This window comes from Microcaecilia unicolor, chromosome 10, assembly GCF_901765095.1.
Source record: "Microcaecilia unicolor chromosome 10, aMicUni1.1, whole genome shotgun sequence".
Lineage (NCBI taxonomy): Eukaryota > Metazoa > Chordata > Amphibia > Gymnophiona > Siphonopidae > Microcaecilia > Microcaecilia unicolor.
The window spans coordinates 180,838,072-180,862,062 of NC_044040.1; the positions used below are offsets into that span (position 1 = coordinate 180,838,072).

General features: G+C 44.5%; 1 protein-coding gene across 1 annotated transcript in view; it reads left to right on the plus strand.

Moving 5' to 3' along the window:
- The first annotated feature begins 4,011 nt into the window (after nucleotides 1–4,011).
- The window catches only part of SELENOT (selenoprotein T), a 47,370-nt gene continuing 27,390 nt past the window's right edge, over nucleotides 4,012–23,991 (plus strand). Inside the window, exons 1-2 of the mRNA XM_030216336.1 lie at nucleotides 4,012–4,265; nucleotides 22,378–22,488. Coding sequence (XP_030072196.1) covers nucleotides 22,415–22,488 — 74 coding nt within the window. The 5' untranslated portion in view covers nucleotides 4,012–4,265; nucleotides 22,378–22,414. The remainder of the gene's footprint in view (nucleotides 4,266–22,377; nucleotides 22,489–23,991) is intronic.

Here is a 23,991-nt window from a genome sequence, read left to right on the forward strand (position 1 = left end):
GTAGAAACAGCAGTTATAAACTCTGTATTTTGTGCTAATTTTTCTATACTGTTCTATACAATACAGATGGCCAAATTTCAATGAGGATATCCTGTTTCCTGAGGGGTTAATCTTAACTGTTGTAATCTGCCTTGGGAAGCCTGGTATTATAAAGATGATGCAATACATTGAAATTAAATGGAAGTAAAATTAAACTCTCCTTTCATTGGGGCACATGGAATCACATCTTCATCTGTTTTGTAGAAGTTTACATTTTAGAGACACAGATGGATTATTCTGTTTTTAGGCATGTTTCAGGGACAAGTGGTTTTATAAGTCACAATAAAAAAAAATATTTTGTTTCATGCAGATCTCTTTTGTTTCAACATAACTAAATGGGCTATAAGCCCCTAATGCAGTCCATTGGTTTTCTTATATTTTGTTCTTGTGAAGACTTATACTGTGCCAAAACTGAAAACTCCTATTTCTTTTATCTGGCGATAATAAAAGGAGCTCATTGTGAACACTAAAAGGTTGTTTTCTGGCTGCACATGAGGAATTGTGATATTTATTTATTATGACATTTCTGCCCCGTATTTTCTCAAGAAAGCTCAGGTTCAATGTGGCTTAAATAACAATTTAAGACGAAGCATTACAAGACAATTAGGACCCTGTTTACTAAGGTGCACTAGCATTATTAGCAAGTTCTAACATTAGAGACACCCATATATTCCTAATGGGGGTGTCTAGAGTTAGTGTGCTCATTTTTATCATGCGCTAAGAATGTTAGCACGCCTATAACACGGCTTAGTAAACAGGGCCCTTAATATTAATTCGAGAATACAACTATTAAACAAAATGATTTTCATATTAGCTGAACACAGATCTAAAGAAGTGGACTTTAAGAAAACTTCTAAATGACATAGGGGCATAATCGAACATGAACGCCCATCTCCATGGGCGTCTATCTCCGAGGACGGGTCCGCGAAGGAGCAGGCCAGACCGTATTTTCGAGAAAGATGGGTGTCCATCTCTTGTTTCGATAATACGGTTGCTGCCGGGCAAATGCATCGGATTTGGGCGGATTTGAGCTGGGCAGTATCGGTTTTCAGCGGTAATGGAAACCGAAGCCACCCAGCTCAAAAATGAACAACTCCAAGGCATTTGGTCATGGGAGGGGCCAGGATTCGTAGTGCACTGGTCCCCCTCACATGCCAGGACACCAACCGGGCACCCTAGGGGACACTTGTAACAATTAAAAAAAAATTAAAATACCTCCCAAGTCCATAGCTCCCTTACTGAGCCCCACAAATCCCCCCCAAAACCCACTCCCCACAACTCTACACCATTACCATAGCACTTATGGGTGAATGGGGGCACCTAGATGTGGGTATAGTGGGTTTTGGGGGCGGTTTGGAGGGCTCCCATTTACCAGCACAAGTGTAACAGGTGGGGGGGGGGATGGGCCTGGGTCCACCTGCCTGAAGTCCACTGCACCCACTAACAACTGCTCCAGGGACCTGCATACTGCTGCGATGGAGCTGGGTATGACATTTGAGGCTGGAAAAAAAAGGTTTTAAAGTTCGTTTTTTTGGTGGGAGGGGGTTAGTGACCACTGGGGGAGTCAGGGGAGGTCATCCCCGATTCCCTCCAGTGATCATCTGGGCAGTTGGGGCACTTTTTGGGGACTTGTTCGTGAAACAAAAGGGTCCAAAAAAGTGGCCCAAATTCTCACTTCTGCCGCCCTTCTTTTTTCCATTATCAGCCGAGCGCGCCCATCTCTCCTCGGCCGATAAACACACCCCAGTCCCACCTTCACCATGCCTCCGACACGCCCCTCAACTTTGTCTGTTCCCACGACAGACTGCAGTTGGAGACGACCAAAATCGGCTTTCGATTATACCGATTTGGCCACCCATCTCCCGATTTGGGTCGAAATATGGCGTCTTTCTCTTTTGAAAATAAGCCTGATAATCAACCATGTGTCTGATATACTTGGGTAATGAGTTGTAGAGTTTGGTACTTTGGTAAGAGAAATTAGTATCATGGATAGTTTTGTAGGTTAAGTTTTTACCATTTGGGAAATGTAATATGAGATATTCTCTAGATGATGAGATGGCATTTTGTGGTGATAACTTAATGAGATCTATCATATAAGATAGTAAGATACCATTAAGAATCTGAAGAACAAGAACATGGATCTTAAATAAGTACATAAGTATTGTGGAAGGAACGAGGGCTATCAGGGAGCTGAGGGCAGACAGGAGATGATGGACGACCTGCGGAGTGGGGGAGCCTGCAGCTCGCGGGGTGGGGGGAGGAGAGGCAAGCTGGCTCGCAACAACCGGCTCGCAAGATGCCAATAAATTTAACAACCGGCTCTTGCGAGCTGATGCGAGCCGGCTCCAGCACACCACTGCTGTATATACACTACTGTACACTAAAAAAGGAAGTAATTCTTAATTACTTCAAGGCCGATTTTCATTTCTCTGCTGCAAGATCACATATGTCTTTTCAGCAAAAGGAGCTGGATTGCATTGCTTTCTTCCTGCTTTTCCAGCCAAGCCATCGCTGTATTTAAGCATGTGTCAGTCCTGCATCAGCATCAACCTGGTGATGATCATCAGTTACAGATTTTTCATGTTCCTTGTTCTGTACTGATTCCAGGATTTCAGCAATAGCAAGACTGTTTCCTCTGCCACGTCCCCGCAAGCAGCGATAGCAAGACTGTTTCCTCTGCCATGTCCCCACAAGAGCAAGGTAGAACGGGCTTTGTAGAAGTCAGGAACGGGTCAGAAAAGGAAAGGGCAGGGTTTTTCTCTGCGCAGACTGCGATGATTGGCTGTGAAGGTATTAGCAACAGTGGCATAGCCACAGGTGGGCCGGGGCCCACCCAACAGTAGTACACATTTAGCAGTAGCTGGTGGGGATCCCAAGCTCTGCCAGCTGAAGACTTCCCCCTGATTGTAACAAAAACGCTACTCTCCGTGATACCGGCACCTGTACATGCTAAGTTTTCAGCGCAAGGTGGAAAGAAGTGTTTTCCTGCCAGCTGAGATATTTTTTGTTGGTGGTGGGGGGAGAACACTTGGTGCCCACCCACTTCTTGCCTAGGCCCACCCAAAATCTGTTTTCTGGCTACGCCTCTGATTTGCGAATAATTGGTCTGGATAATTGGAAATCCGGATGGTCGATAATCAGTGTTCTACTGTAATTAATTTGTGTATCTAACCTGTCAAATTCTACAAAACAGATGAAGATGTGATTCCATGTGCCCCAGTGAAAGGAGAGTTCAATATTATTTCCATTTAATTTCAATATATTCCATCATCTTTAGAACACCAGGCTTCCCAAGGCAGATTACAACAGTCAAGATGAACCCATCAGGAAACAGGATATCCTTACAGTTGCCAATCTGTATTGTATTGAATAGTGTAGAAAAATGAGCACACAAACTGCTTTTGCTACCAGCTACAATAATTTATAAGCTGTTTTAGTGATATTCAGATTTTTATGGGAAGCTTTGAAATAAATTAAAAAGCTGTCTAATAAGTTTCCTTTTAAGGCACTGCCTATACAAATGGTTTAGACTTTTTACAGATGGACCAAGCATAAGCAGTAATAATTTCAAGTCCACACTAAAAAGCCCACCTCTTTGCCACTGCTTTTGACTCCTAACCCTGGCCTTTTATCCCCACCTCTTTATTCCCTTGCCTCTTATTTGTTCTGTTTACCTGTCTTATTTAGATTGTAAGCTCTTTGAGCAGGGACTGTCTTTTTGTGTGTGGTGTACAGCGCTGCGTATGCCTTGTAGCGCTATAGAAGTGATAAGTAGTAGTAATAGTAGTAATAATCGTTTGCTGCCTAACGCTATTGTTTTGGGTGTACTAAAACCGCGGTAAGCTCCGCCTACTGGCTTCAGCTCTTACAGTGAACCAGATAGGCTCACTTCGTCTCCTGTTTTTTTTTTTTACCCCACCTCCTTGATGAGCACGCTCCTCCACGTGACCTCTGCCACGCGCAGGCGCACTGAGCGCACAAAGGGCCGCTCCCTCGTGACCTTATTCCGGCGCTGTGCGTCTGTTCCCGGTTGTGATATCTGAAGCAGCGGCGGCGGCGGTTTTTGGAGTTAAGGAGGTGGGGGGTGGGATGGCGGTGCGGAGTCTTCCGGGGCTGCTACTTCTTCTGGCTCTCACCGGCACTCTGAGCAGGGCTGAAAGCAGCTTGCCCGCTAAAAAGCTGAAGATGCAGTACGCCGCGGGGCCGCTGCTCAAGTTTCAGATCTGGTGAGTGAGTAGTGGAGGCCGTTCTTGAAGGCTCTCCCGGTCTTAGCCGTTCCCCTTTCTCAGTGGGGGGTGGGGGGGGGTCAGGTGTGATCGGTGGCCTTAGCTCTGTTTATTTCTCCTTTCAAGAGTAAAACGGTAGCTTTGTACAACGCAGTACAGAAGTTGAAGTGTGTGACTGCCCTGGGCTATGATGAGGTTGCCCAATACGCTTTTCCCTTCCAGCACGAGGCGCTTTTTGCGGTGTTTTGGAGTGGTAGAAATGTGGAGCTTATACTGTTTTAGAGTACTAGGTTATCTTGTAACAACGTCTTCGTTTTTAATTGAATAAACGATCGAAGCTTGTTTTTGGTTAGTTTTACCACCTTTCATGTTACATAGCTTGTGATTTCAGCTCACAACTAAATTTTCTCAAGTAATTTGGACTGGTCACATGTTGAGATCGATGCATACATATTAGTTTAAGTTGCCTGCTGATGATGACGAACTTCAAATGGCCGGCAGTGCTGTAAAGGCCTTAGGAGTTAAAACCTGGCATTTGCATCGACTTCAAAGAGAAAATTTGCTGAGGGGAATATATTGTAGATTTGCTTGCAGCAGCTTTTCTGTGGATACATTATTTCCCCAAAATCAACTCATTTAAGCTTTTGAAAATGAAAGGCTGTGTGTGTCCTCCTCTGACCTGTTTCCCAGGAGTGCCTCCCACTGGTAATGTAGGTATGTTGTTGTTAACATGTATAACCTGTGCTGTCTGAAAATGTCCTGCTCTAAGCATTTACGCAGGTAAGTGCTTTTTATCTGTGCAAACTCTTAAGAAAAATGTTGTCTTTGAGGTTGCTTGTTTTTCAGATGTTTTGTAAAGTTGAATTATGATGCCGCCAAGTTTACAGAAACAGAAAATGGTTTAGGGGAGAAAGAGCTATTTGAAACAAGTTGGGGGCATCATAGTGAAGTCTGGTAGAAGAACGTCTTTGTTAAATTGGCTGATTGGTTTTGAGATGTGATCAGGGTACAGTGAGATTTTATTTGGTGTTGCAGACACTTTTATGCTTTATGATATCTGGTGAGCTTAATGGGAAGGAAACAAAGGTTGAAATTTAGATAGTTTTTTTGTGTCTCCTGCTGGTTTTTCAACATGCTACAGAAAATCTTACATAAGTAATGCCACACTGGGAAAAGACCAAGGGTCCATCGAGCCCAGCATCCTGTCCACGACAGCGCCAATCCAGGCTAATATGGGGACAATATGGTCTTTTTGTATTTCCAAACAAGAGACAAGTGGTGAAAGCATGTGAGACATGGCTAATAGAATTCTTTCCAACTCCTCAGTGTGTGTCTGTGTGTTTCTTTGACAGTGGGGAGACTGAGAGTGACTTTGAATGGAGCAGTACTCAAATTCTGTTCTTTCAGAAATAAATGTCACATTTTATAGAATCATTTTATCAAACCATTAGATGTTACTGTCAACAGATTTTAACAGATGAATTTTGCAGTTTAACCACAGAGTACCACTGTCCACTCAGGTCTTACTAGTTAGAGTAACCATTAAGAAAGCAGTATAGTTCAGTCAGTAGGTATCACAGAATATACAATAAAGAAAATACACACCTGAATCATCACTGAGACAACACATCAGGGTTAGAAGTGTGGATTCACAGGGTTATTACCCATGGACATCTAATAGTTAAAAATACATTTTAGACAAACAATTCTGAGGCTTTTTCCTTCCCAATTAAATTGAGTAGTTGAATAATTTTGCACACTGTCCTTTGCGATTGAACAACTTAATTCTTATCTTATATGGAGTTTTTCCCTCAGGTAGACATTCTTATTTACATCCACTTGGTAAGCAAGAAAAAAAGTTTGCATTTTAGGGTTAATTTGGGGCAGTAGAAAAATAAGCTGTACTTAATTCTGGGATAGGGAGACCTGGTTACACTAACAAGCCATTCTGGATTTTTAAAATTTGAAATGGAAACATATATACATCAGATTTGAAATTGAAGAATGAGTGGGATGCTGTAATTCTTTATATTAACTTGTAAACCGTTTAGGTTATTCATATGGGGTGGAATATCAAATTTTAAATCAACTTGAGACCACAAATATTTAACTCTCGTTAATCTGTAGCATGAAAAATATTTTGAGATTTCATTGCAATTCTTTTTCTCTTTTTGAGTGTCTGTTGATATTTCTTTACATAAGCAAACTGTCAAGGCTCAATCTTGAGTGCAGTAATAGATGAGATGGTAGCGTAACATTAAAAATAGTTCCATGGGCTGGCTGGATCATTGGCAGGGCTGCATGGGGAAGACATATGTTGTATTCAGTCCCAAAGCCTGGCTTTAGTGCCTTGTGCTACTTGGGGATGATTTGGAGGCAGTTGTAATAGCCAGTAGGGGGAGAGAATGTTAACTTTCAAACAGCAGTAACATCTAGTTGCTAGACTTGAGGCACACACACACTTCTTTCCATAGGTTGAGAACTGTTGTAGTCTTTGGATAAAAGAATGATGTGAATCTGAATTCTGTTGCACACCATCTTTCACAAGTGTTTGACAAGAGCTGTGATTTTTGAATGCTTCTGCTATGGCCCTGCAGTAGGCCAGTTAGTTTAGAAGTGAGCCTCTAATGCTTGTAGAACTTGTGTGCTATCCAAAAATGTATATGGATCAGGAAAAAAAATTCCGCTTTATATTAATTTAATCTTTTTCTCTTTCTTTTTGATGTTTTTTTTCCCCTTGCTGTCCCATCTTTTCCAGTTAATTCTCCTGCATCTTCCTTCGGGCATTTCACTCCTGGAACCCCAGCAACAGGGCAGCAGTGCATGGGCTTTGTTGGTATTGCCGCACTGGGAACCACTAGTACAGCTTGATAATAGACCCAAAGTTTCTTCAGATAAATTTCTCACCACAGGACCCCATCTCATGTCATACAATGCGTGCAGCGCCCGAGGCCTATAGTTGTAAAATGTCCCCAGTATCAACATGCGCAGTTGATCCTCCACGGCAGAAAACATGGTGCCTTCCCACGTGCTCTCCTTTTCTGCGCTCCAATGCAGCTATTCCTGCAGCCATCTTGTCTTTGAAACAGCATCTGTCCTCCAGGGAGGCTTTGGACCCTTCAGTACCTGGTCCCTCTTTCTTTGTGGAGGCAAGGAGCTTTGGTGTCTGGGTGGAGGCTCTGTTTTCCCCAGATCTTGTTCTGTTACTTCATCAGGGTTACCGCCTCTGGACCCTCCTGTGAAGAGGTGGCATCTGGGCTCTGCTGCATCTGAAGTGGGTCATTCTCTCTCTCCCCCTCCCTCCCCCGGGTCTTACCTGGCCCATTCAGGGAGGACTTGGAGGAGGGGGGGGGGGGGAACTGCTTCCTTTGGAACCTGACAAACCCATGGCTGTAAGGATTTTTTTATAATTGTCAATGTGTGCTCTTAATATCTCGGTGGATGAAACCCAGTGCCAGCTGCAGCAAATCCCAAGATGGCGAGCACAAAAACGACTTGCCTGAACGTTCTGGTGCATGAGGTGATGATAGAGCTCATTTTGGCACATTGTCCACTCTGGATGCAGGGCTGTGGACCACTGTGCCAAAATGAGCTCTATCACCTGGATGCAGGTACATGGCTTGCCTTTGTCGGGTGCCCAAGGCGTGCTACATTGAAAGATGCACAAGACTGGAACCTGGAGGCGTTCCTGAGGTCTTGGCACTTTTTCTCCAGGCCTCCATCAGCAGCTCCTATGCGGCGAGAGCTTGCCTCTCCTGGGCCCAGCAGGCAGCTGACATGGCATTGGGGGATGAGCAGTGGGGGTTGGATTTTCCTTCCCTGGAATCTGGCTTGGCTTATTTGACAGACATGTTGTATGACCTTGTGCGTTTGTCTTCTAAGCAAAGGCTGTGATGGCCTGGTTGCTTTTGTGGCTTTGCTATTGGGCAGTTGAAGTGGCTTACCAAGCTCCCTTTTTGGGGCCATCTGTTTGGGGAGGACCTGGAGAAACTGGTCAAAGACTTGGGGGATTCCAAGACACAATGGCTAGTGGAGGATCAGAGGAAGCTGGTGTTAATATCAAACATAGTGTGGCCTTGCTTTAAGGAGGCCAGGAAGTATTGGCTGGGTCGGGGGGGGGGGGGGGGGGGTTGGCGGCGGCGGCTCCCTCTTCAGGTTTTCAGTGGTCCTGGTTCCAGCAGTGGTTATTGTTTTAATGGTGTCAAGCAGTGCTCAGAAGCTGAATCCCATCCTCTCCCAGCAAGAACTGCCCAATGATGGGGCACCGGGCAGCTGCTCAACTCTGTGCATCCAGGGTTGGCTGACACCCTGTTTTTCGAGTAGTGGACCCAAATTACGTTGGACCAGTGGTCTCTCGACATTATCAGAGAAGGCTAGAAGTTAGTTTTCTTCTCCCACAGGAGATTTTTTTCTTCTTATAATCCCTGTGCAGAGCACCGTTCAAGCTCTCCACTCTTGCCACCTTGAAAGAACTCAGCAGTGTTGTGCACGTTCCACCTGGGGACCAAGTTCAGGGCTGTTGTTCAGTCTATTTTTGTGGTGCCTGAAAACAAAGGAGGTCCTACCAGCCAGTGTTGGATCTCAGGCATGTGAACCGGTTTCTCAAGGTCTAGCATTTTCACATGGAGGTGCTTTGCTCCATGAGTTCCTCATGGCCCTGGGTCTAAAGGATGCAAACTTGTATATTTCCACTTGGCCTCCACACCAGCATTTCCTCTGGTTTGCCGTGTTGGGTCATCGCTTCCAGTTCCAAGCTCTTCCATTTGGCCTGTCGATGGCGCCCCGCACCTTTTCCAAGGTCGTGGTGGTGGTAGCAACGAAATACCTCCTTAGAGGAGGGGATTCGGATTCAGCCATACTTAGACAACTGGCTGATCCAGGCACCTTTGGAGCATGAAAGCTGGGAGAGCACCTCCAGGGTGGTGAGCTTGTTGCAGTCACCCGGTTGGGTCGTCAATTTTTACCAAGAGCCACCTGCAGCCCTCCCAGATACCAGTATCTAGGAGTGCGGTTTGATGTGGCCCAGGTCAGTGTTCCTGCTGCCCACTCGGGTAGACAAGCTGCAGGATCACATTTGGGCTCTGCTCAGGATGCTGTGTCCCCCAGATATGGGACTATGTGCAGGTACTTTGGTCCATGACAGCGGCCATGGATGTGGTTCCCTGGGTGAGGGTGCACATGCGCCCATTGCAACACTTTCTCTTTCCTGAGTCATTGGTCACTGGTATCAACTGATTATCGAGTGCAACTCTGGTGGGTATCGCAGGCTCAGCATGCATTGTGTGGTTTCGGGAGGGCAGTTTGCAGAAGGGGATGTCTCTGGCGTCTCCGCAGTGGATTCTATAAGTGACAGACGCCAGCCTGTTGGGCTAGGGGATGCATTGCCTGTACTTCAGCGCAAAGGGCCATTGGTCAGTGATGAAAGTGCAGTGGCCTATCAATGGAGCTACGGGTAGTGGCCAGGGCATTGGAGGTGTTTTTTAGTCTGGTTCAAGGTAAGCCGGTTCGGGTGCTCTCCAACAACACGACGGCAGTCACATATATCAATTGACGGGCACGAGCTACTCGGCTGTGGCATGGAGGCGAGTCTTCTCTGTACATGGATGGAGAATCGCCTACTCTTGCAGTCTGCAGCCCACATTGCGGCGTCTCAACATGCGGGAGAACTTCCTCAGCAGGACATCATTGGATCCACCAATATGGGAACTGTCCCAGACAGTGTTCACTATATCGATGGATCTCATGGCAACCTGGGCCAAGGTGGAACGTTTGTTCAGTGGGGGATGAGAGCTCGGGTCCGAGACACACTACTGTGTCTTTCAACCGTGGCTTCTTATAGGGAGGGTACTACATTAGATCCGGCAGCATTGGGACCTGGTGACTTCTAGCGGCTACGGATTGACCCAGATGGCCATGGTATGCAAGTCTCATCCAGCAACTCGTGGCTGATCACTGGTTTTGAATCTTCCGTGTTGGGGTCCAGTACCCATGAAGCCCTCCCGCTTTGGTCTTGCAGACCTGGCTCTTGAGTGGCCGTTCTTGAAGAAGGGGTATGCAGACAGAGTGATCACCACTTTGCTGCAGGCATATAAGCACTCAACTATGGCATATGCCAGAGTCTGGTGTACGTTTGAGGCATGGCTCTCTGGGCAGGGTGTGTTGCCGGTGTCTGCCTCCTTTCTGCACATTCTGGCGTTTGTGCAGGAGGGTCTGAAAAAGGTCTGGCGTGTAGTTGGCTCTGGGTGCAGGTAGCAGCCGTGGCTTGTTTCTGGGGTCATGTGGAGCATTCCTTGCTGGACACTTATCTGGATGTGGTGCATTTGTTTGAAGGAAGTTAGTCGCCTCAAGTCTGGACTGGCACCTTAATATGATACTCCACACTGCAACAGGCTCCAAGCGTCTTTGCGGGATCTCACGCTTAAGGCAGTCTTTCTCGTGCTTGTGCCTTGGTGCGTCAAGTGTTGGATTACAGGTTCTACTTTTTTCTCTGGTTTTCAAAGTTGGGCATGACCATCCGTATGGTTCCTTCCGCCTAGATTAAGGTGGTGTCATCGTTTCACCTAAGTCAACCAGTGTTTCTTCCATCCTTTGCGGAGGAAGATCATCCTCAGGATTTTGCAGCTCTGCTGTGCTTTGATCTCTGAGTGCTCATCTGGTATCGCCAGATGTCGAATGACTTTCATAGTAGAGAGTTGCACGGGGACAGAAATCTTACCCATCCCCACCCATCACTGTAAGAATGTAATGGTACATAAAAGAAAATTCCAGTCAGCTCCCTAAGTATCTCTCTGGATTTGAGCCACAGCACTGTAGGCAAAGAAGGAATGGAAGCTGAAACTTGGAACACTCTGTGGTGCACATGTAAGATTGGTCTCTGATTCATTGGCACTGTGTGCTGAGAAGTCACCACATGCACGCACCAGTAGGTCAGGTGACATCTGATGCTCATGCCTGTGTCAGAGCTGAGGTCTGTGCATCAGCCCGGGAGCAAAGAGGATTAATTGTAACATAGTAAGTGACAGCAAATAAAGACCTGAATGGTCCATCCAGTCTGCCCAATAGTCACACTCATTATCAGTTCATGATTAAATCAACGAGTGTGATATATACTTGATTATGGTCTTTCTTTTGTGTTTCTGGAACTGACCATAGAAGTCTATCTGGTCCTATCCTTATGTTCCAACTGCTGGAGTTGTCATTGAAGCCCACTCCAGTCTGAGTCTTCTCATTTGTAAAAATCTGTCCAGCACGGTCCTTTTGTTCCAGCCACTGAAGTTGCTGTCTAAGCCCTTTCCAGTACATCCTAAACCAAACTTCCATATATTAGACACAGACCATACAAGTCTGCCCAGTATTGGCCCTAGTTAATCACAGCCAGTCGCTATCTAAGCATTACTTCACACATCCACACACATGCATCCATTTAAGGTTAGGTTTTTTATAACTTCCATTTTCTAATTACAGATCCTCTATGTTCATCCCACGTCTTTTTTTAATGACATCATCATTTGTGTCTCTACCACCTCCTTAATGGAAGACTTTCCACATTTGTGCTGTTAAAGCAAGGAGGAGGAGACAGTACTCAAAGAACTTGGTACTCAGTAGATGAGAGGCTGGTGCAGGTGTAGCTTCCATCCCCGCGGGAACCCCACAGAACCCCGTTCCCATGCAGCTTTCTATTTGATAGGTCAAACCATTTGTGTTGCTGGCAGGACCCAGGAGGGGTCTGACTGTGACGCGTTGGATTAAGGAGGTGATTGTTTCTGCTTACATGCTGGCAGGTCCAAGGGGAATTGCAGGTGCATTGTACCCATGCCGTGGCACCCTGGACGGAGTCAAAGATTTTTTTTTTTCTGGAAGATATCTATCGGGTAGCTACTTGGGCTTCTCTGCATTCATAAGCATTTTCGTCTGGAAGTGGCGGCATGCCGCGAGGCTCCTATTGGAGCGGCGGTGCTTTCCATGGGGTCTTTGGATCTCTTCCCTCTGTAGGGACTGCTTTGCTACATCCTACTAGTTCCTGGATTCATCTGCTGCTGACACTAAGGAAGGGAAAATTTAAGTCTGTCTTGATCATTTTCTTTCCTTCAGTCACAGCAGATGACTTCAGCATCCCTTCCTATCTGTTGTGTTTCTTTTCTTGGTTCACTTGTGTAGGCGACTGTCATGTGCAAGATGGCAGCACCCCCCCCCCCCCAAAAAAAAAAAAAAGTAGAATTCAAACTTGAGAAACAAGGATGCAAATCCACTTTGACTTAGATTTGCAGACAGCTGATGAATGGTTAACTGTCTGTTGCTTTCAGCTTTGAGCCTGGAGGCCAAAGGTTGTGGGTTTTGTGGCTGGAAAAGAGGATTGTAGCATTGTGGGCTGCTTTGGTAGATGACATACTTACTTTCTGAGGAGCTACCCATACTATTTCACTGTGTTGATGTCAGTGACCTCTCTCTCCACCTGCTGGTAGATGGACACAACTCACTAGTTCCTGGGTTCATCTGTGACTAAAGGAAAAAAACAATTATCAGGTAAGAGAATTTTCTCTTCTTCCCCACTACCATGAAGATCACCATTACTAACCTAACTGAATTGTTTGATGATCCTACAGCTCTCCATGACTACCTAGAACAAAAAGGTTATTCAGTCATGGATGATAACTTTCCTGCACAGTCTACGGTTACGTGTATATGTATTTTCAAATAAAGTACTATTAATGTGCAACTATTACTCTGCAAAGTTCTGGTTTTGTTTCTCACATGGTGGAACTGCTTCTCTTAGTTTGGTCACATGTAGGCACAGTCAACATGGTATGTTTAGTAGTTTTTGCTGTTAAGCTGAGCCATAATGGTTTTACTTTTTTTTTTTTTTTTATTGAATGTGCTCTTCATACCAGTGCTATAAGCATAATCCTATATAATTTTCCTTTTCTTTTAATTCTGATTTTTTTTTGTGTACTAGCCATTAAGCCTGTAAAAACGGGCGAGATTTCCAGGTGAGAGGCGCTGTCAGGTCAGTGCAGGGGGCCCGATGCAGAGGAGGGGCGGGAGTGGCGGCGGGGATGGGGGTGGAGGTTGGTGCGCGCAATGTTCGTTTCCAGGCGGCAGCGTCCGACAGTGACTCCGACTCCGTTTCCCTCTCTGTTCCGCCCTCTGACGTCATCACGTCTTGATGCGAGGGCGGGACAGAGAGGGAAGTCTCTACTGCGCATTTGCAGGTGAGTCGGTCACTTGCCGTTTATATGTTTGATACTCCTCTTTCTCTCTCTAAATGTTAAGGGCATCAATAATCCCTTAAAATGGCAGAATATGTGGTACCACAGTATACCCTGACATTTTATTTCTTCAAGAAACTCATTTAAGTTATACATTTATCTATCTTTTAAAGCTTCCTAAATATATATATATTAGGTATGGCCTCCCCAGCAATAGGGGGAAAATGGCATGGCTATTTTCTTTAAAACATCACTTTAACTGTAAAAACTAGTCTTTCTGATACAGAAGGCAGATGGGCTTATATTATTGTGCTTCTGAGCAATGTGGATTTAGCATTTGTATGTTTATATGCACCCAATTGTGACAACCCTCAATTTTTCAAATCCTTAATAGATCTGTCTTATCTATTAGGGATGTGATTTTTAACTTCTCTAAATCCTATACTAGATAGGCAATCATGTAGCCCAGTCTCCTCCTCTAAAAGTACTAAATGTTATGGAGGATCTAGGTTTAGTAGATATTTCACATTTTGTTTTCCACAATTCATATTCACACAAGATTATCTAATTTCAAATTCCCTTGTTCATATGGTCACAACAGCTTAAATTCTCCCTACCACTTTCTCAGATCATGGCCCCAATTTCTTTACATTTAATTTTAGATGGAATGACAAATTAATGTAACACCTGGGGATTTAATGCTAGATTAATAGATGAAGAATTTAATGAGCATGGAAAGGCATCCAGGATGTCAATTTAATAAGGTAAACAATACATCCTTAAAACAGCTGGTGGTATACATTTAAGGCATACATCCATGGAATAATAGGGTTCACCATCAAATGGCAAGGGGAGAGAAAGAATAATTACAAAACTTGGAAAGGGCGATTTAGAAATCTAGAACAGCTCTATGACTCCTCATCCTATAATTCTTTTCAAAAGCTATGCAAACTAAGATCAGAATATAACAAAATTCATAGTAAATTGGCATACCATCAGCTGATCAGTCTAGGTGCCAGATATTATTCAGGAAATAATAAAACTGGGAAATAGCTTGTGAATTATTTAAGAGGTAAAAGGATGAAAGCCAGTGTTACCAATCTTAAAAAATACAGTAACTAATTCTCCAGTTACCTCAAATGATAGAATTCTTGAAACAATTTAAGTATATCAAAACGTTTATTCATCTTGAGCTAAAAGCATCCCTGTTGGATATTGATGATTTTCTGTCAAAATTGCATCTCCCTCACCCCAATCAAAACTAAACAAATTAGAAGAGCCTATATCAATAGAAGAAATTCAGATAGCCATGACGTCCTTCCCGCTGAACAAAACTCCTGACCCTGATGAACTTTTTCAGCCGAGTATTATAACACTTTTTTATTAAAGATCTAACACCCATTCTTCACTTATTGTATTCTCACATGGTTGGAAACCAATGCATTACTGGGTCATTTACAAAAGCTCAAATCATTTGTTTTACCGAAACCAGTACAGCGTTTGTGTACATCTTGTAGCGCTATTGATATAAGTAGTAGTAGTACTAGTAGTAGTAGCAGTAGTAAAGTCCCGTCCCTAGTTGCAAATTATAGACCTATTTCACTCATCAATTTAGAAAGCCAGGATTTTTAAATATATTTTGCTATTAGATTGACTTGCGTGCTCCCTCACTAATCCATTCAGATCCACATATTACCAGGTTATTCTATGATGATTTTTTTTAACCCCTTGTTCAGACCCACCATAACAAATTAGTGGCCCTCTCTTTAGATGCGGAGAAAGCTTTTGATAGTGGAATGGCAGTATTTACATTGTTGCTTGCCAGTCCGGCACTACTGCTGGCTGTGCTGTCCCTACTGTGCGATTTCTGGTGTGATGGGAAATTGTTTTTATTTTTAGCGCTGGGGGCTTACCCAGCGGTAATTAGGCAGCACCAGGCGCAGCCCAGTTAACACAGGAGTGATTACTGCCTTCTAAATATCTAAGAGTTGTAGCCTGGAGGTTAGAACACCAGCCTTGACATCCAGAGGTGTCCGGTTCAAACCCTGCTGCTGCTCCTTGTGATCTTGGGCAAGCCATTTAACCCTCCATTGTCTCGGGTACAAAATTAGATTGTGAGCCCTCCAGGGACAGGGAAGTACCCAGTGCACCTGAATGTAACTCACCTTGAGCTACTACTGAAACGGTGTGAGCAAAATCTAAATAAATAGGAGGCATTAACGGCTCCCTCAGAAAATAGCCATGTGGCAAGGGTGTATTTACCACAGTTACCTATTTTTTCTGCCTTTTACCTGCTGCAGTAAAAGGAGCCTCGGCACATGGTAAATCTATGCCGACGCATTGCGGGCTCCTTTTATCACAGCTTGGTAAAAAGAGCCCTTAATCTCCACTGCATCTCCCAAAATATTTTGTGCAATTACAGCAAGAGTGGAGTAGTCGTCTAATGGTTAGTGCAGCAGACTTTGATCTGGCAACCAGGGTTTGATTCTCTGCAGCTCCTTCTGGCTCCTTGTGACCTTGGGCAAGTTGCTTAACCCTCCATTGCCCCAGGTATTGTGTATAGTTCTGCGCATTTCTGGTAGCGCTAAAGAAATGAGTAGTAGTTGTAATAGTAATAGTTGTTGAATATCTCCAACTCTCAATTTTATTGTTTGCTCCAGTTATATCATGCTCTGAAGAAAAAGAGCTGGAATGTTTTGCTTTTTAAAAACAAATGTTCAGTTGGTGTCTGTATTGAAAAAAACATGTTTATTGTCACACAAGTAGAACTTTTGTGCTGGTACTCACAGTCTGGGAAAAAGACATCAGTGATCATCGATCTCAAGAAGGATAAAGCTCTATTTGATTTTCTTATTACTATAGCTCTGAAATTAGTTGTTAATCACTGGAAAGATAATACTCATCGGTATTTATGTGGTGGAATGGGTATTGCTGTATAAATATGAAACCATAACATTTCATAAGCAATTTTTTTATATAAAAAGTTATCTAAAACTCAATTTAGTACTCTACAGCTCAACTAATAGTTTTAAATTGTATTCATTGTTTATATTTTCCTTTTGTTGTTTCTATATCATTGTTTGATATCTTTATTAAAGATTTTCTTATATGTAGAAAAAATATTGTAGGCTAGGAATGCAAGTTGTTTGAGAAACATTGATACACTGTTTATTTTTCTTGCATCTTAGCAACCTTTTCTACAACTGGGAACTGACATTCTAATTGCTTTTAACTCCTTTTATCTGATGTAAAATGCTCTGTCATCCTGAGGTATTAATTTAGAAAATAGTCTCGTGCCAGACAGATACAGAGATGCAAAGAGCTGTAGATTTGCGTTGCTACCTAATATGAAATGGAATATTAGAGTAGACAGAAATATTCTTTAACTACATTCTGTGACAGTAGAAGCCTATTGGAGCAGCTGTTTTAGGTATTTAATAGTTAATGTTCAATTATTTTGAAATGTGCAGGTGATACTAAAATCTGCTAGTAGAGTTGATTTATCCTTGGCTTCATTAAATTGCCTTACCTTTAGCATGGGATATTTTAACTTGTCACCCTTTTTAGTAGGTGAACTAGTAGTTAGAATACTTATGTTCCTGGAGTCGGGGATCAGCCTTATGAATAGGACACACTGACTGGAACACTTTTGTTGAATTTAAGAGATTTGGTGTCCTCATTCAGTTACCCATCATTGCTGTATTGTGTATTTACACTTGAATTTATTAGCTTCCAAAGGCCAAGTCTAATAATGAGGCACAGTCCGTCAGCTAGGCCAAGGAAGGGGCAACATAGTACAACAATAAATAACCAGTAGATATGCCAGTAACTACATACTGAAGGAAAGAGGCAATCAGAAATCATGATTTTAGGTAATAGGAACATGAGAAAAGTCATTAGACCAAAGTCCGTTAAACACAGCATCCTGTCTCTCAGCAGTGGCCAGGGGTACTTGCTAGATCTCGGAGAATAGAGCAAATTCTCATAGTCCATTTTCAGGGATAATGAATTACTTTTTTCCAAGTCTTCCTGGAGGACATTTATGGACTTTTCTGCCAGAAATTTGTCCAAACCTCTTTTGACACCCCACACCCCTACCACTATATTAGTCTTCTCTGGTAACAGATTCCAAAGCTTAATTATGTGCTGTGTAGAATCTGTTGCTGGAGGGTGTGGTTAAGGTGACGGTGTAGCAAGGTTGTAGTAATCTTTATATGGTGCCCTAAATTCTTAGTTTTAGAGGAGGGTCTCAAGACAACACTTAGTTCTTGAGGAGCAAAAGTATTTCATCCATACCAGTTTTGTCTGTATAAGATGGAGCTTAATTATAGCAGTTGAGTGGAGCAGTGGGTTGACATCCTGGGGAACCAGGTTCAATTCCTTCTGCAGCTCTTTGTGACCCTGGGCAAGGCACTTAACCTTCCATTGCCCCAGGTACAACAGTAGTACAATGTACTACTTAGACTGTGAGCCCACTAGGGACAGACCCAGTACCTGTAAATGAAATTGTAAACCGCTTAGGTGTAAGCGGTATATAAATCTTTAAATGAATGAGTGACCATTCTCATTGTTAAAACCATTAACAGCCAAGTTGAGGGATTGGTGCAATATGCATCCAAAGTTTGCACAAGATTAGTATAGCTTTAAGCGCACAATTTTTTATGCGCGTGATGCAAAAAGGGGTTTTGTATACCATCTAACCCCATGCAAAGCCATGAGCACACAGCACTCTTTATAAAAAAAAAAAAATGGTAATAAGCTTAAATTCTCTCTTCAGCGCGGATTCAAAGACGTGCACTAAAGAGTGAAAGGGCTGTGGAATCGCTACCCCATATCTTCGCATCTGACTCCTCTTTTTCTACTGTCCAACCCTGACTCCTCCTCTGTATAGTAAATCTAAGAGAAATTAGCATTCCACAGATCAATCCAGAGACATATGGGTTATTTCCATCTAGTAGTAGGTGGAGATACAGAGAACACCAGAGCTCTGTCATATAGGACTGTGTGCAGCAGCCTCCCTCTGTCTAGCAGGTGGACGGATATCTGTTCGGTTCTGTATTGGTGCTATAATCCCATCCTTCCCTGGGTCAGTTGATGGGTACACCTGGTGGTGCCAGGTTCTTCCCTTCCTCCCCTGTTGCATCTTTGCATTGTTCTCTCCTGCTGGGTTGAAATCTCCTGCCTTCTTTAAAAAAAAAAAAAAAAAACTTTTGTGCGGACAGGAGACTGCCGGCTGGTTACGGTAGGGCATCCCGTACTTCCTAATGATGGGGTCCTGGTCCATTTTTCTGGGCCTGTCGTTGGAGAGAGTTTGTCTCTTTCTGGAAATCGGGATGGCTAGAAACTGGAGTTCACTCGAGAGCTGTGGGGTTGCTTTCTGGTGTTCCCATACATAGTCCTGACTACTCTCCTGGAGCTCATGATTCTGGTTCCCCCTGTCAGAGGTTGCTTGGGAATGCTATTCCGTCTATTTTGTGTTGACCAACAAGGATGGCTTCTCCTGTAGGGCTCCGAAGGTCTGACATTTTCGTACAGAGACTGTGCATTTTGTCATCACATCAATTCAACCTGAGGAATTCATGACTTCTTTGGACCTCAAGGAGGCATATCTCCAATTGGCCGCCCCACCAGCACTTTCTGCACTTTGCAATTCTGGGCAGTCATTACCAGTTCTGAGCCATGCCGCTTGGGCTGGCCATGGCACTTCGGACCTTCTCCAAGGTCATGTTGGTGGTTGTGACCTTTCTATGGCAGGAGGATGATTGAGTTCATCCTTACCTGAACGATTGGTTGAACAGGGCATCCTCTCAAGCAGAGAGCAAGCAGGCTATGTATGACCTGTGTGGTTGGTCTTCAGTCCCTAGGCTAGGTGGTCAACTTCAGCAAGAGTCATTTGGCGCCATCTCAGTCTCTCAAGTACCTCGGGGTGATCATGGACACGCAGTGGGGGAAGGTGTTTCTTCCAGGGGTACGCGAGAAGAAGCTAAGAGGCCAGGTACCAGCCTACTGCACACGGTGGCCCTGCAGGCCTGGGACTATATGCAGGTCTTGGGTTCCATGGCAGCCATGCTTGAGGTACTGCCGTGGACTTGGGCTCACATGAGACTGCTTCAGCTTTCGTTGCTCTGTTGATCTCCATTGGTGGTCAAGCATCATCTATGACTCCCGTGGATGGCATGGGCCCGTTGTAGTGTTTGCTGGTGGTCCACCCAGCCACCTTAGCCCAGGGCTCCTCTCTGACTGCCCCAAACTGGGTGGTAGTGACCACGAATGCCAGTCTGTCCTATTTGGGAGCCCACTGCTTGGGGAAGACTGCACAAGGCCTGTGGTCTCCCTGGTAGCAAAGTGTTCGATCAACTGGTTGTAGTTGAGGGCTGTGCAATACGTCCCGAGGTCCGTCCTTCCCCCTCCTCTGGGCCAGGAGGTACAAGTTCTGTCCAACAATGCGTCGGTCATGGTGTATGTCAACAGATAGGGTAGCACCTAGAGTGCTCCCTTGGTGGCAGAAGCGTCTATCCTTCTGCAGTGAGCAGAGGCTCACTTGCCTCATCTGTCTGCAGCTCACATTGCGAGCGATCTCGATGTGCAGATGGACTTTCTAAGCACCACCTGTTGGATCCGGGGAGTGAGAACTCTCCTCGGAAGTGTTCTCTCTGGTGTTTGGGGGGGGGGGGGGGGCGAAGGGTTTCTGATCCTCAATCTGATGGCGTCAGGATCCAGTGCAAAGGTGCCCTGCTTTTTCAGCAGAAGGAGAGGATGTGGTGGGGATGCTGGATGCGCTCCTTCAATCTTGGCCATCCAGACATCTGTACATCTTTCCACTGTGGCCAATGACAGGCAGGCATCTGGGGACAATGATTCTAGTAGCTTCGGCCTGGTCCTGGCAACCATAATATGAAGATTTGGTCTTGTCTTCTGATCAGCGATCCTCTTTGGTTGCCTGGGAGGCTGGGTCTCCTGTCCAAGATCCCGTTCTCATCAAGAATCCCTCCCCCTTTGGTCTTACGTCTTGACTTGTGAGAGGGCAGCCTTGCGGAAGAGGGATTTGTTTTGGACCCAGTGATTACTACTTTGTAGCATGCAAAAAAGAAGTCCACTTCTGTGGCTTATGCCCGCGAGTGGCGGGCCTTTGAAACCTGGTGTTCTGAGTTGGGCATCTTCTCGTCTTTCACCTCGTTGGTCCAGTTGCTGTCATTCTTGCAGGGTGGCCCAAGGAAAGGTTTGGCACTGGGTTTGCTGAAGGTTCAGGTGGCAGCACCGGCCTACTACTACTACTACTACTACTATTTAGCATTTCTATAGCGCTACAAGGCGTACGCAGCGCTGCACAAACATAGAAGAAAGACAGTCCCTGCTTCCGGAGCCGGATTCAGGGTGTTTCTCTGGGGTCCCATACGGACATGGTGCGTTTTCTTCGCTGGGTGAGCCATCTTCGTCTTCCCAGGCAACCGGTCTGTCCAGTGTGGCAACTCAATATTGTGCTCCACGTCCTTCAAAAGGCACCCTTTGAGCCATTGAATCAGGCTTCCTTAAAAGATCTTACCTTGAAGGCAGTGTTCTAGTGGCGATGGCGTGGGCCCGGAGAGTGTCGGAGTTGCAGGTTTTTTCATATCGGGAATCCTTTCTCTGGTGTACGGAGGTTGGAGTCCTGCTCCAGACTGTGCCCTTCTTCCTCCCTAAGGTGGTTTCTAGTTTCCATCTGAATCGGGTGATTTCTCTCCCATCATTCTGTAAGGAGGACTACCTGGCGGATCTTCGTACTCTTCACTGTCTTGGACATTCGTAGAGTGATTCTGCAGTACCTGGAGGTCACCAGTGACGGTTCAGAGGTCTGATCATTTTTGTTCCTTGGCCGCAGGAAAGGGGATATGGTATCCAAGGCTACGATTGCCCACTGGCTTTGTGAGGCCATCTCTGTGGCTTGCCTCTTGTTGGGTAAGACCCCTCCTCTGCAGTTGGAGGCCCACTCGACCAGGGCCATGACTACTTCCTTTGCAAGAGGTACATGCTGTCTCTGTGGATGAGACTTGTCAATCCTCTAAGTGGTCCTGTGTTCGTTCCTTTGTGAAGCATTACAGATTGCACATTCCCCCTGCCCCCACCCCTCGTGTGAGTGAGCTGACCTTGACTGTACCTATAGGCAGAGACTGTAGGTAGTATCCAGCCAATGGAGAGTCAGATGTTTGGAAGGCAGCCGTAGTCACAGGAAGGGAGGACATAATCTGGAGGAAGTTGTACTATAGAAGTGATATATCTGCATGCAGCATTAGAGGCAGGGCAGAAAAAAAAGATGATCCCACAATTGATACAGTACCCCAGAAATGCCTTAATATATTTCTATAGGAGCAGTAAAGCACTATACATATAGTGCTTTACTGTAACAGTGATTAAGGAATTGCATCTTTCAGACTGCCTTCTCTCATCTGTGATCAGGAGAGAAGGTACGCATTCACTAACACACATAAACATGTACTTCTGTAGTAGCTGGGCTTATTCCATCCTGAACTAGCGGGTTATCCCTTCCTACCATCTGCTGAAGGTAGAGAAACTGATCATTTTCCCCCATTTTCAATCTAACTCATGTAGCCTACTTATTATAGCTAAAGGTCTGTGCAGTGGGCCATGCGTCAGTTCTCCTACTAAAACCCTGCAGTTGTAGGCCCTACCTTTTGATTACTGTGTGTCGCACTAGCCTTTGAGACTACCTCTTTTGAAGCAAAGAGGGAATTATACATGTCCTCCATATAGTAGTATGCTATATTTGTTACTGGGCTGACCCTGGTCTTAAATGCAATTCTAAGACTTAAGGTATGATGTTTTTACATGGAGACTTTGTCGTTGATGAAACTTGTCACTATTAATACAGACTTGAAATTGAAATGCTAAAATCAGAATCTTTGTTTTAGTGTTTCCTGAGGCTACCGGCGGGTGTTTGAGGAGTACATGCGGGTCATCAGCCAGCGGTACCCAGACATCCGCATTGAAGGAGAGAATTACCTTCCTCAGCCTATATACAGGTAAGTAAATGATTGTTGGACTCCATTCTGAAATGAATAGAATGCTGTGTCAACTTGTGAGAAAATGTTGTACCTGAAGTATTAATATTATTCACATTGTGCTCTGATAACAAAGGTTGAGAGCAATGCAGGATTTCATGTTTGCCTTGTTTCTTGCAGTAACAGCTTCAAAGTAACGCGTTCCAAGTTGTGTGTTTTTGTGTTTGTTTTTTTAATGCAGGTTGTACATTAATGGTGTTTAAATGACTGCAGGAGTAGCCTAGGTTAGTGCAGTGCAATGGGCAGAGAACTTGGGGAACTTGGTTGAGTCCCACTGTGGCCCCTTATGACCCTGGGCAAGTCACTTAACCCTCCATTGTCACAGGTACAAAACTTAGATTGTGAGCCCATTAGGGGACAGTACCTTCGTATAATGTAAACCGCTTTGGTTGCACCACAGGAAAGGCAGTATATCAAATCCATGCCCCTTTATTGCCCCCCCCCCCCTTAAGATGTACCACACAAAAAAATTGCCAGTCAGACACTGTGGTTCATAATTCAACAAACTTTTACATTTTGATATTTGCTACTTTACTGGTTATGAGCATGTACATCCCCCACAAGAATTGGTGTACCAGAATAAAGAACTCAGTCTTTCAAAAATGAAATAAGGTACTTAAGGTCTGCCAGATTTGCAAGCCTGTCAATTTATGACGCATTAGAGATTGGTTCTTTGGGTTTTCTGGTTATTGTGATTGAGAACTGGAGAGCTCCCTGGGTGGCTGCTTTGCCCTTTCTTATCCAACCTCCCCCCCACCATCTTAAACGCCATATTCTGCTTAAACTGATTAGATGAGCATGGAGTCTCATGAGGAAGGGAAATGGGACTTGATATACTGCCTTTCTGAGGTTTTTGCAACTACATTCAAAGCGGTTTACATATATTCAGTTACTTATTTTGTACCAGGGGCAATGGAGGGTTAAGTGACTTGCCCAGAGTCACAAGGACCTGCAGTGGGAATCGAACTCAGTTCCCCAGGATCAAAGTCCACTGCACTAACCACTAGGCTACTCCAAAGAGGTTTGGAAGTACTTGCCTATTGTAGGAAATGCAGGTTTCCAGCCAGGAGTGACTAAGTGTAACTATAAGGTTTTTTTTTTTTTTTTGTTTTTTTTTGGGGGGTGGGGGGTGGAATTGCCTAACCATGCTTTGCCATTTGGTGAAGGATGAGGCCACTCTTAAAGACTACAATACTTGAAGAATACTTTTGGCCTATGTCCTCAAGATGGTATTCATGTTTACAAGTTGAGCATTATGCTCACCCTTTATTAGACTTAAAGCTTTAATTTTTGGTCCCTCCTGGCTGTTACAAAAGGGTTGGTGGGTGGATGTGATCAGGCTAAATGTAACCAGGACATTGGAAAGTATTCTTTGGAAGCTTTTAAATCCAGAAAGTTGCCGAAAGTGTGCAGCTTTGAGAATTATAAGTTGCTTTTGCGTTCGTATATCCACCCTCAAGAGAA